Genomic DNA, 13,639 nt, shown 5'->3' with positions numbered 1-13,639 from the left:
CTTGTACTAAATACATTTGGGAGATTTACCTCTGTGCCCCGGGGTGAGAGGGGCAATGTTTGCGGACAGCCGTGAAGGGGTGACCCAGCTGGAACTGGAGTCCAGGAGGATCGGTCTGCTCTGCCCGCCCTCCAGGTGTCCCAGTCCTTGAGACACACACGCTGTCCTTCACTGCTCAGTGGACACAGCGGGAGGGCGCGGCCAGTTTGGTATTTCCCTGAGCACCTTTCCACTCATCTCCACAGGGCGAAGAGCAATACAACCGTGTTAAGGCAGAAGTAACTTCTTAATCTCTCTTCCCGAATTTCTCGGCTGCCCTTCATTGTCACCCAGCCCCTTCCGAGACCTGACGTCTCTGCAGAAGCAGTATTTCCTCCCGGGAGCTGCCTGTGCCGCGTGCGTGCCACGCGGAGCACGCTGGGCGGCCGTGCTTACCTGCTGGTGGCTCCACAGCGTCCGAAGACGGTGTCAGAGATCGAGGTTCTCCTTGCAGGAAAGGAACGGCGCCGAACGGGTTAGCATCGAAACAAGCACCTAGCTTCTGTGTGGCCATATGAAGTCCTCCCTCAGCGAGCTCTCGTCACACGTTTCCCCGGCCAGTCCCCTTACCCGTGTGTATATGTTGCACTTCGTACCTTGATACATCAACGCTGTGAAGTAGAATTAAGAAAAGCTGAGTAAGAAACAAGGTTTCCAGTAGGCCACCATTGTCAAGGAGAGAAATACACTCTGCACAGTAATCCCCACCCAGACTGAGAAAAAGAGGGAATCGCCAAAGCTGATAACCAAACAGACGGACATGACAAGTTGTGAGAGGACAGTCTACCCACACGTGTGTCCCTTCATGTCACAGAGGAGCCCAGGAGTCCCGCCCAGAAGGATGAAACGATTCGCCTGACCCGAGTTTCCAGCCTCAGCACTATTACATTCCGAGCTGGGTAGCCCTTCCGGTCAGGGGCTGTGCTGTGCCCTGGACAGGGTTTGGCAGCTCCTCTGGCCTCTTCCTTCTAGAAGCCAGTGGCACCCTGCCCCCCTCCGGTTGTGACGGCAGCAAGAATGTCCTCCAGCCCCTGCCAGGGGCCCCCTGGGAGAGAGAGGAGGTGCGACCACCCCAGCAGAGCACCACTGGTAACCCACGGACGTCTCTGACGTGAGGGTCTAAGAGTCCCCAGAGCAGAATCCCCAGGGTGGGGCTCCTTGCTCACCGCGCAGCTGGGGTCCATGTGGAGTGCTGCCCGCTAGCTGTCGCCAAACACACTGATGATGGATGGGACTGGGAACGGGGCTAGACTCCCGCCTCCTGGTATTTCTGCTGCACCTCAGTTCCACTCAGACCGACAGACGAGCACAGCCGGGCAGCCGGGCCCCTCTGCAGCCTGGATCCACTAATGCCCCGGGTCCGGGTCCGGGTCTGGCTGGGTGTTGGGCTGGAGTGCACTTGCCAACGCAGGACGGCATGCTTCCTCAAGGAGAGTGGCTCCCCCTGGCCTCCAGAGCGAGCTGTGAGGTGTCCGGGCGCAGAGCAAGCATCAGCTGCTCAGACCTCAGGCCTCGTGGCTGGGCTCCCCCACGGGCTTCCTCCGGGAGCCTCGGCTTTCAGCAGCTCTGACAGAGTCCGATCTGAGCCATGGGTCTGCCTGCGGCATCCGTTAGAAAAGGACCGAGCCCTGTGGAGGTGGCTGATGAAACGGCTGGTCTAGCTGCTCCTGACTCCATTTCCTCTGGGAACAAGGTCCTGCCCTGAAGGCCAGTGTATCGACATTTTGTTGTGCTGCCCACTCAGACCTCTGCCCCTCTCCACTTGCACCGAAAACCTGGCCCGGGGCCACTTTCTGGAGCCCTTCTCCCAAATGCTGCCCACCGACTGACATGTGAGTACAGTCCTCAGACCCCATGCTCCTCGGGCAGGAGTCCTGCTTTCTCGCCTCTCGTCTACCAGTGGCGGCTGGGCGTCCGCCTGTCCCTCTGGTCTCTGTGGTCTTTGTGATGCACCGCCCTCATCCCCGACACGCCCGGTCCCAGCCCAGGCTTCTCTCCGGAAGCTCCTGACATTCAGGCACCCCCTCTCTCCCCGAGTCAGCAGAGAGTCCGTGTCGACTCTGGGTCAGCAGCGTATTTCCAACCCCTGAAAAAGTTCTAGAGATTCTGCCTCTCACAGCTTCACTCTTTCCAGATGTTCAAAATTATTTCCAACCAAATCCTGCTGTACCCTGGAGTCTTATTCATATCAGAGCCTAAGAATAGTTCCCCTTCGTGCACCTGTACGGTATGTTTAAATTAAGCTTACAGATGGCATGCATAAGTTATTTTACTTTATGTTATTATTTGAGAAGCACAAACATATTTGTAGATTTTTTCAATGGCCAAAAATAAGCTTCCTGAGGAATGTGGGTTTTCTGTGGTTTGCATTTTACTTCTTTTACAGCAGTTCCCCTATTCTGAAATTGCGTGGCCCCTGGTGATTGGGGTGGAGTCCCCATGGAACCTTGGCCATGTCGTAAAGCTACGGGATTTTCCATAAGCTCATCCTGCCCTAGATGTGTGCCCAGCACTATGCTGGGCATCAAGGGAACGCATATCTCCCCAGCATGAAAGAGGTCAGAGTCTGGTGAATACCCCTCCCCCCAAACAGAGGCTGCCATGGATGTAGGCATGGGGCCGGGAGGGCGGAGGGGGGCATTTCCTGGCCCGAGAGTCAGGGGACACATAAGGAAGACCTCTCGTTTCAGACGCTTGTAGAAACAACAGGCAGGAGGCAAGGGCCTGCAGGGGCACGACGTGGGGGGCCCACAGCGATGTCTGTGGGAGTGTCCGTGTGGCCGCTGGGCGTGGGTGGTCCAGTGGAGTGACGGACTAGAGAGGATGGTGCCGAACGAGGCCAGGAACGGCCAAGAAGAGGCACAACGAGGCACTCGGGACTCGGCACCGCAGGAGCGGAGCCGGTTCATAGACATCATTGCTGGAGCTCGGACTGCACTGACTTGGGGCCCGGGAGGATCGTTGTCCTGTCTGGAAGACGAGCCCAAGGGGCGCCCTTGCACAAGACGGGCCACAGAGGGGGCCGAGTGCGGAGCGGGAGACCGGGCTGCGGAGGAGAAGCGATGCCCCACACCCAGGAGGGTGTGGGCGGTCAGTAGGAGCGTGGAGTCATTCCCTGACAGCTCTGGAGCTATAGGAAGGGGGCCTGTCACGGAAGGTGGAGAAATAGAATGAAGTCACCCAACAGTGAAGGTAGGGGGAGCAACCATTTCAAGAAAGAAATGGGGCTCAACACAGTCACAAACTTGGGGAGTTGAAAAATGGGCCTTTGGATTCCGTGCTTGGAGGCCCTTGGGCAGAGCCGACTGTGGGCCAGGGGGCACACCTCTGTGGATCCCTACGGGTCCAGGACCGAGGTCGGCAGGGTCCCTGAGGGTGGGCTTAAGAGGCGGGTGGTGCGTAGGGAAGGAGGTGGAGTCCAGCAGAGCACGGGGTCTGGTGGCTTCTGAGGTTTAGTGCAAGGGAAGGTGCGGGAGCCAGTGAGGAGGAGAAGGAACAGGGAGTGCAGTGGCTGGAGGGAGTGTCTCAGAGGCAAGAAGACCCAAGCACAGCAAGGGGCCCAGGTGAGCACATTTGTGGTTCTCTGAAACCAGACGGACACAAAGGCCTTCTTACACCCCCCGAACTAGTTCAGCCGCTTTGACAGCAAGGGCAGCACAGCTCAGGGGTGAGGGTGTCCAGCCGCCCTGGCAAAGGCAGGGATTCAGGCAGAGGCGACGTGGGGTTGGAGGGTGGTGCCCAGGACGCAAGATGAGGGGGAGACCCTGGGAGGGCGGAACGGTGCCCCTCAGCAGAGAGAAGGCCAGCGAGCAGCATGGCTGTGGGCCCCCAGCAGCCTCTGCCCAGGAGGCCTGCCCACGTGTCCTTAAAGCGGTGGTAAGTGTGTCTGAGCTTGGGAACCTGCTACGCACATCGCTGAATCTCTGAATCTCCTAGAATAATGCCTTGAACATGGTCCGTGTTCAGTCATTTTCCTTTAGAGGTTGATCAACATTGGGGGAAAAAATCTTTAAAGTAAAAAAGGTGATTTCTGATGTTCCTCTCATGCAGACAGAGTTCGAAGCCTGCGCTTCCAGTAACTGCCCCCCTCCGTCTGTTTTCCACCTTCCCAAGTCTCTTCCGATGCATTCATTTAAAAATGTATCCACGGCGTAAATCTTCATGTGCAGTTTTTATGCCTTCAAACCCAGATCATCCTGACACGACAAACTCATTTTGTTCTGTCACTTGCTGATTTTTATTTGGAATGACACTTGAGGTTTTACTTATTAGGAGAACCTATTGACCCAGGTCACACCGTCACTGAGGGAGATCGCAGGAAACAGGCGAGCGCGTTAAAATCCCCAGGAGCAGAAGAGCGGAAACGACGTCGATGAACAGCTTCCTGTGCGTCTAACCTTTTTTCATACACAGGTTCTCCTTATAAAGATATTCCACCTTTACCTGGATAGAGCTGAGTAGGTCCTGCTTTACCGCGGTGCGACAAAATGAGCATCGCCCGTGACGTTGCCCTGCATGAAAATGGGGTCGTGGCTGCTATCTGTCCCGCCGAGTCCGTAGTTACTCAGTGGTCACTGTTGCGGCATTTGGGGCGCTTTCTAATGCCCCACTCTTGTGAGTATATCTGCGTGGACCGTCTCTGAGCGCAGGGGTGCCCCAGAGTTTGCCTTATCTTCTCAGGCCCCACATTCTGCAAAGGCTCGTGGGTCACGGGCAGTGAAGGGTGGACCAGGTTTCCAGGGAGAGGAGGATGCTTCCGCTGACGGCACGTTGACTTTCCTTACAGCCGTCTCCTATGCGAATTACAAGAAAACGCCGCCGCCCGTCCCCCCACGCACCACCTCCAAGCCTCTGATCTCGGTGACCGCACAGAGCAGCACAGAATCCACACAGGATGCCTACCAGGACAGCCGCACGCAGCGGGCGTCCCCGTGGCCCCAGGATAGCCGCAGCCTCTACAACTCCACGGACAGCCTGGACAGCAACAAGGCCATGAGCCTTGCCCTGGAGACGGCCGCGGCCCAGCGCCTTGCCTCCGACAGCCAGAGCAGCTCCGTGCGGACCAGCGACAAGGCCGTCCTGGTGTCCAAGGCCGAGGACTTCCTCAAGAGCCGGCGCTCCTCCATCGGGATCCAGGTAGCCTCCCTGTGCCCCGCGGCCATGCCGCCTGCCCCCGGGCTCCGCAAATAGCATAGACTGAGACGCAGCGACCCTGCGGCCCGGGGTCCTTAGCAGGGAGAGGCGAGAGCGAGGTCTCAGCTGCGGGGCCAGCCGGCAAGTCAACAGCCGGGGGACCGCCCCAGGGCATCTCGGGTCCCCGTCTCACGCCTGCCCCTGCCACCCAGACACCCCCACCCCAGGGCACTTTCTAGGGGCCACCTGCTGCTTACCGAGTGTGGAGACAGCTTGTTTTGATACTTCGGAAGGATGGTTTCTTGGTTGAAACCCAGTTTTTCAAAAGCCTTTCAGTCTTGTGCCCCAACAGCGGAGTGGGGGGGAAAGGGCATTGGGAATATAGCGGTAGAAGTTGAAAAGGCCTCTTTGGTGCAAAACTGAGGCGTGCTCACAGCTGCTCAGGCCAGGACTGCAAGAAGGCACTTCTTTCACCGGCCACAGGGCACTCTGGGTGTTTAGTTGTGGTGGTAGAGCCGGGCCCCGTGGTTTCAGACCACCGCGGGCTGACCCACACCCGCCGAGGCCCCAGACTTCTCCCCGAGACACCGACTTGATGTCTTGGGGCGGCCCCTCACTGCGTCCGGCTAGCCCACTCCCCAGCCCCAGCACGGCATGGGATACGCCTCATGCTGACAACGTCTTGCCTCGGCCGCTATCCCCTATGAGATCGCGTAGCACAGCAAGGCAGTGTCCTTGCCGAGTCCTTTGCAAGCATGGTCCACTTTTGCTTCCTGTCACCCCTCCACTCGGCCTCTGTCCAGCCGGAAGTCCCAAAATCAGAAGGCTTCGTGGCCAGGGAAGAGGGTGAGCGGAGCTCTGCCTGAGAGCCACGCATGCTCGGTGCTGGCATGAAGGGGCTCGACGTCCTGGGCATCCTGGGGACATGGGAGAGCAGGCTGGGGCGACTGCCCGCTTGACTAGGTCCTCTGAACCAGGTCTCCACACTGTGGCTTCGTTGTTTTGTTTAGGATTCTGAATTCCCAGAGCATCAGCCATACCCAAGGTCAGATGTAAGTACCAAAATATACTCCAAAGCCAAGTACGCATGAATTTTTATTTTATCTCCCTTTTTTGGATTATTCATACAACTGCTCTGTCACCTCTCTCTGTCCTGATTCTATATGCCAGGCACTATGCTAGGTGCCCCCATATTACTGCAGGGAACCCTCGTGTCCCCCAATGATGTGTAATTAGCCCCACTTTGATGAGGACCAAGATGGGGCTCAAATAGGGACGTAAGTCGCTGCGGCCAACAGGCTTGCCGGGGCCGTAGCGCTAGTCTGTGGGAGGCCAGGGTTCAGACGCCGGTCCCTCTGGCTCCAAAGTCATGTCTCCAGAGAAGATGTGCGAGGTACGCAAGTTAACAAGGCTGACTGCACACTCCAGGTGCTCGTGTACCCTCTGGCCTCTCCCCTGCAACCTGACACAGGCTCCCTCTTGGCTGCCCCCACCAGCCCGGGCAGGATGAGGCTGGGGGTGTCATCTTCTGGCTTTATCTGAGCAGAACAGACCTGGAGCAGCGGGTCATCAGCGGGTCGGGGGCGCCACCCCTCCTCCCTGCACTTCATCGCCCAGAAGCCCCGACACCTGTCCTTGCCCCCTGGCCCTTTCTGCTTCCAGCAACCACGCCTTTCCTCCGTGGGAATGTCCTTCCTCCCCTGCCCTCCGCTCCCTGTGGCTCACGCGTTGACCCCTCCCCGGAAGCCTTTCTGGCACTGCCCCCCACACCGCGTGTCTGTGAAGGCCCAGCTGCCCCCCGCCTCTTCACCACCCAGCGCCTAGCACAGTGCCTGGCACATAGCAAGTGCTCGGTCAATGTTGGATAAGTGGGTGCGCGGGTGACGGTGGGTGAGTGTTCCATGAACACCAGTGTGAGTGCACGTGTGCAAAGGGTCCGCTGTCTTCCGTGGCAGTAAGGGAATGCACAACATCATGTGAGCGTGTACCCTTGCCATTATCAGACTGACGTGGGTTGAAGAGCCAATAGAAAACATGGCCAGAGAAGCTCAGGTATTAGAATAAATACGAGTCAAAGAGATGAAACGCGGCCGAGCGTAGGGAGCCAACTCACAGCGAAGCACGAAGAACCAGAGTGAGGGAGACTCCCCCTGGACATGTAGAGGCCCTGGAGGACTGGCTGTGAAGGCATGACTCAGAAATAACACTGAGAAGCAGGCTCGTGGACATTGCCGTGTCTCGGGCTCTCCAGCACGTGCTCCTTTTAACCTCGTTGTAACCCTAGGGGCCAGTCATTATCCAGGTTACCAATGGGGAAACTGAGGCTCGGGGATAAGTGACTTGCCTAGAGGGTCACAGCCGTGACACTCACAGCCAGGACAGAGGGCGGCTTTGTTGCAAAGCCTGCAGGGCACCTGCTTCCCAGAGGACACCGGGGGGGGGGGGAGGGGAAGGGTCGGTGCGGGGCCCGTCCCCTGAGCTGCGTGGCAAGAAGCGACCTGCCCCAGTTTGTCTGTCCTGTAGCTTGTAGGGAGAGCGGCTATAGCACACTGCACACTCAGCCAGCGCTCACGGGGCTCTGCCAGCTGACCGACCGCTGCCCGCTCTCGGGCGCTCCTGTCCAGTGCAGACGGCAGAGGATCGAGATCGCATTTCCCACCCGTTTCTGCGGCTCTGGGGGTGCAGTTCCAGGCCCTGCCGCACGGGCTGGCCCGGTGACGAGAGCCCACGGCGCCCCCCCCCTCACGTTTCCTCATTCAATGCTGCTGTGCACCTCTTTCCTCTGTGTTCCCGTTCCGTGTGTCCGTGGTGCATGTGTCCCTGCAGAGTTTCTCCTTTTCTTGTGCGTGTGTCTGTCTGTGAGAGTCCGTTGGAAGTGTCTCCCGTTCCCGGACACTGCAGTTTGGATTAACATGCGGGGGTTCCTCGAGCCCACCTGCCTCGGTTGCCCCGTCTTTAAAGTGGGAGCAATTACTGCTCCTCCGTCACCTTCGCCGGGTTGGGAGGATGAACAGCGCAACTCTCCCACAGGCCTCTTCTTATTCGGCCAAGTGCCCAGCTGAGAGCACGCCAGTTTGCCTGCTAAGGCGGGTTTCTCCCTCCCCGGCCTGAGCTGTTTGGCGTTCAGGCAAGCCTCCCACCACCTGCTCTTGGAAGTGCGGGTGCTGCTTTGGGCATCTCTCAGCAGCAAGGCTGGTAGACTGCATCTCACTCCTGGACTTATGACAGGTCCCCATAGGAAATACGGCAACCGTGCCCTGAGGCAGCGCACCTGCCCAGCTATGTGCTCGGTTTTGAAGGCAGAGCATAAAAGATCTGGATTTAGGCAGCAGAGACGTGCGGTCGGAGCTGCAGCCGATGCTGGTGGTAATGGCTCCCTGTCTGGGTGCTTCTCTCGGGTCTGGGAAGCAGGGGCTCAGACTGCAGCTGATCAGCTTTGACTTCCCACAAACACCTACCATGCAGGAGATGGGGACCCGGGCACACAGGGGCCGCCTCTTGTCCAACTCACACGACCCAACATGCACGTGCTCACACACAGGTGCATGCACACTCACACTCATGCACACACTCCCGTGCAGTCATGCTTACATTTCTGCGCAAACATGTATGCACACTCAACACACACGTGCACCTGTGTGCTCACACCTGCACATGTGTATTCACACTCGTGTGCACACTCATGCAGATACATGCATGCTGGTCACTCACGTGTGTATGCACAATCACACTCACACAGTTGCAAACATGTTCATGCATGTACATGTGTGTGCACAACTAATGTGTGCAGTTTTACCCACATAAGTACACAGATGTGCTCACACCCATGAACATGTGTGCACACTCCTGCATGTGTGCACACATGTACTCACCTATGCGCCTGCTCTTGCAAACCCAGTCATTCACATTGACATGTGCACACTGCCCTAATGCATGCAGTCACACACGTATACACTCACACATTCACTTACATGTACACACTTGTGTGTACAGTCCCACATGCACACACTTGTGCACATGCATGTAAACACACACACATACACACATGCATACACACACCAGCCACACCAAGCTCCTTGTTTTGTAAACAGACCATATTTAGAAATGTCCCCCTTCCCACTTACCATCATGGCATGTGGCTCGGCTTACAAGCTCCTCCATTTTACAGGGAGAGCTGGTGTGGGGCTCCAGGCTCCACAGACCCCAGACGCTCTTGCGATGGCACCCACCACTCACAGCAGTGACTGGGGAAATGTCTGTCCCCTTTCATCAGGGAGCCCTGCAAACACATTTGCTTCAAAAAGATCTCACTTAGCATTAGTGATTCTGTTAATACATCTTTCTTCTCAATGCCTAGAACATGGCAGGTCTTGTAAAAATGAATATATGCCTTCATTTCTCAAAACTTTTAAGATCCCTTGAATTTTCAGCCAGATTCTCCTCTTGGGAAGAGATTCCTTTGATTTCCTTTCCACTGTGCAAAGCAGTAATTCCTTTCCTTTGTCTTGAATTTGACTTTTTTCCTATCCATGTAAGGGTCTCCACTCCCAGGATTTCTGAAATTGTTAAGTATTTAGCTCACCCAAGCCATATATGATTTTATCATCAGCCTTCACCTTCTGAAAACAGAAATAACATCATTTTTTCTTAGGAAAGCTTCATGTGACAAGTGCTGTAGCTCTGTGAGATCCTTCACATTCAGTATCCATCTCATCACACACCTGACCGTCTTCCCAGTTGAGGTGAAGGACAGAGCGTCAATATTTGCTATGGACAAGCTTATCTGAGTCTGGCTTCCTGCAGAGTTTTACTTCAATCAAGTGAAGTGTCTCATGTCCCCTCATTTTTGAGATTAGGAAGAAAAGACTCAACAAAATTTAAGAGACTCGTAGAGAGTCGCATGGCCAGCTCGTAGCAGAATCTGGCTCCAAAGCTACACCCTCCTTCACTCGGAATGGAAGAGGAAATTCTAGCGCAGGGAATGTGGAGACTGGATGAAGGGAGACACTGTGCTGTTGTCTGGTTGTATGTTTTAGTCACTTATGTAGTGTGTGTACATGGCTGTGAATACATGCGTGTTTCATGTGTGCACACACATCCTGTGATTTTGCTGTTCATGCCACCTGCTAGTGTGCATGGGACCAAAAGCATCTTCCGTGGTGTAGCCCTGATGACCATCACCTTCGTACTGTGTAGTGTTCCGTGTCATGAGCAAATCATAATTTACCCTCTGCTACTGCTCGCCTACTTCACCCCCTGCCATGTTTCACCTGATAAATAACACTGAGATGAACACCTCACACATTTGTCAGAATTTAAGGTGATTTCCTTAGACTAGAACCCTGGAAACAGAAAAAAATAAGACAAATATTCTGAACATTTCAATGATAAAATCCAGTGCTCTTTCCATTACAAAAATCTTTCTAAAACTATATGTATACATGGATCTCCCCCAAATCCTGTATCCATCAAATTCGACACCATCTACCAACATTGTAAAGCGTAAAATCACCTACACTATGACTGTGTTCACAAAAACACGCACAGACATGTATCTGTAGCAGCATCATTAATCATGGCAGAAAACTAGAAGTAACCAAATTATCCCTCCCTTGAAGACTGGTTTAATAAATCAGGTTATGTTCCTAAAATGGAATAGCAAGCAGTTAAAACACAAGGCAGCTCTGTTTGCTCTGACAAGGGATGACATCTTAAATTCATGAATTGTTACTGTAATCTTTTCATGTAAAATAATAAGAGTAACAATCTCCATGTCCAGGAAGGTGAAGTTTATCGAAGCCATGACCCCCCATAGAGACAGCAGCAAGGTTAGATCTGGATTCAAGGATGTCCCTCGTCCTGTGGTCGCCCTGTGTCCTCGCCCAGCCATCAAACCACGCACCACAGAGGAGGTGGTGTGACCTCTGCGTGCGTGCGGGATTCTGCCAGCAAGGAAAGGGGTGTGCCCAGCCATGCTCCTCCACTCGGTAACTCACCAGGAGCCCCGGGTCTTCACGCAGCTGTCTTTATTCTGGCCACAGCAGATCAGTACAGAGTATGGTGGGGCTGTCAGATAGACGCAGGTGTGAATCCTGTTTGGCTCCCAGTGAGCTGTTCACCCCTGGGCAAGTTACTCACCTTCTCTGATTCCTCAGCTGTTCCGTGTGGCAGGAAATCATAGCAGGGGTACTGTGGACACTACGTACAATAACGCTTATTATGCTCTTGGCACAGTGCCTGGTGCATGGTAGGAGTAAAATAAACATCAGATATGGACAGCATCGTTTCTCTTTGCCACAAGTTGAGTCAGCCCTCGGTGCCATGAGCTCGGCCATGGGGAAGCCGCAAATTACAATCACAGACTCTCCTAAGTCACAAAAGAGAGTGTCATAATGATTTGTTTAGTGGTTTATACCTTATCCTCACTGCAATCATTAATACTTTTAAGAGAAGATGTGGTTTACAACTTAGTTATGAGATTTCAGATTGGGGTCAAAGTCCCGCTGATACAGTAGGCAATATTTTCTGGGAAAAAGGAAAGGGACACCGGAGTAGCCAGGATAATATTTATGGTTAAACTAAACTTTGGTTTCACAGACTCTTTGTGCTGAGAGTTTGAGGGTTTTTTAGAACCTGGACTATACCAGCATCCCCTCATGTGTTAGCTCTGCCCCGCTAACGGTCCTGAAGCGCTTGGTGGGTTTGGGAGACATTTTGGCAAATAGAACCACGAGAAGGATTCATGTAAAATGCACAATTTCTGTTCTGTTCTGACCTGGCCTCGCTGGGCACAGTCCCATTAGCAGATGCAAGACACTGGTGTGTAGGGGCAGATGGACACATGGCCTTGGTGTTCCCAATACACGCTGAAATTCCTTCCCATGTGTTTCTGTATGTGGATGCAGCCATCAGTGTAATTCTATTAAATTGCTTATTTGTGGTTGTTAGCTCTATCTGGTTCATGCTGTACTTACTTTCTTCACTGTAGGGTGTGATAAGAGCTTTTAAGTCCTACAATCATGCAATCCAACAAAGCCTATTTTTTGCCTTAGCTGAACTAAGCAATTTTATTTGCACTCATTTGAGAGATCAGAGTGCAATGCTGAGTTCAAGTAGTTACGTGAAATTTGATGAAACACAGTAGCAGTGTAATTACACCAATATGAGTGCATTTCCCTTTTTTGTGATTTTACTGGGTCAAGTGCATCTCTGTATTAATTAAATGTGTAATTAGTTACAGCAAATGAACACACACATACACACACACACACACACACACACACACAAAATAGTCCCCTGCCCAGGTCCCTTGTCTCAGTTCTAAAATAAGATGTTCTGTGTTGTATTAGGTGGAAACAGCAGCAGACTCTGACACAGAGAGCCGAGGCTTGCGAGAATACCACTCTGTCGGCATCCAGGTGGAAGACGAGAAGCGGTAACTCAGCCCCTTCACAATATACGATGTTCCCAAGCAAGAGCGATCTGTTAGAAACCTGATTGCAAACATCTAGATCATGCTGACCATCAATAATTCATGCCATGTGTGGAAACAGGGTCATATATTTATACTTTGCAATTTATATCGTTCAAGTATGAATTAACATCCGCCTGCATCTTGTTTTTTGCGAGAGACGGGGGAATAATTCTTTCTAAAGGAATTTACCACCTATGAAAGCGAGGGGCTGACAGGCCTGAGAGCCAAAGTTCTTCATCCAAAGGAGGAACAGATAAGCTTGAGGGTGAATCAGGTGCATGTCTCCTTACCTAATAATGTTAAAGGTAAAAGACAGAGAGAGAGAAGGAAGGAAGTTTAAGACCTTAGCTATACCATGATTTCAAACCATAAAATACAGAGATGTCTATGACGGTAATGTTATTTTTGTAGAAAGAACAGGATGATTATTTTATTTTATATTTAAAAATATATTTTGTACATTTCATAAAAAACTAATTCAATGAGAGGATTGTTACGTCTGCAACTTCAATTAGCATCTAGTCCCAGGTGACATTGCTCATCGTGGAGGGCTTTAGGACCCAGCCAATAAAGATTTTGATTGCAAAGAAATTCAGACCACAAGCTACCAGCTTCCCAGGTTCCCAGCAGAGTGCTTAGACCGCAGACAGCTTCTGCACGGGATCGGGCTTGCAGCCTTCCATCCCCATCATGGGTTTGTTCTCTTCTCCTTTGCCTCCAGCAAAGACACTAAGTGGAAAACGCATTAACCAGCTTCAGGCACAGCTGTTGCCATAGGAGGGTTCAGTTGGTGAGAAGCCAAAATGTAGAGTTAGGGTTCAGTTTGGAATAACCCCCCCTTCCCCGCATACACACAGGGTTCTCACCCAGCAATATCTGGACTCCAATTATAAGGCCTTTCCTGTCCATCATTTCAGTAATTGGCCGTGCGGGACTGAGTGGCGTTCCAATGTGTACGATGAAAATGTTTTTAAAACACCTGCTCAAGTCGGA

General features: G+C 53.1%; 1 protein-coding gene across 1 annotated transcript in view; it reads left to right on the top strand.

Moving 5' to 3' along the window:
* Positions 1-13,639, top strand: part of DLGAP2 (DLG associated protein 2) — an 808,900-nt gene that overhangs the window by 761,705 nt on the left and 33,556 nt on the right. Inside the window, exons 10-12 of the mRNA XM_035726383.1 lie at positions 4,826-5,175; positions 6,183-6,224; positions 12,522-12,607. Of these exons, the coding sequence (XP_035582276.1) occupies positions 4,826-5,175; positions 6,183-6,224; positions 12,522-12,607 (478 nt within the window). The remainder of the gene's footprint in view (positions 1-4,825; positions 5,176-6,182; positions 6,225-12,521; positions 12,608-13,639) is intronic.

This window comes from Zalophus californianus, chromosome 2, assembly GCF_009762305.2.
Source record: "Zalophus californianus isolate mZalCal1 chromosome 2, mZalCal1.pri.v2, whole genome shotgun sequence".
Lineage (NCBI taxonomy): Eukaryota > Metazoa > Chordata > Mammalia > Carnivora > Otariidae > Zalophus > Zalophus californianus.
This window is presented reverse-complemented; position numbering and strand designations above follow the sequence as displayed.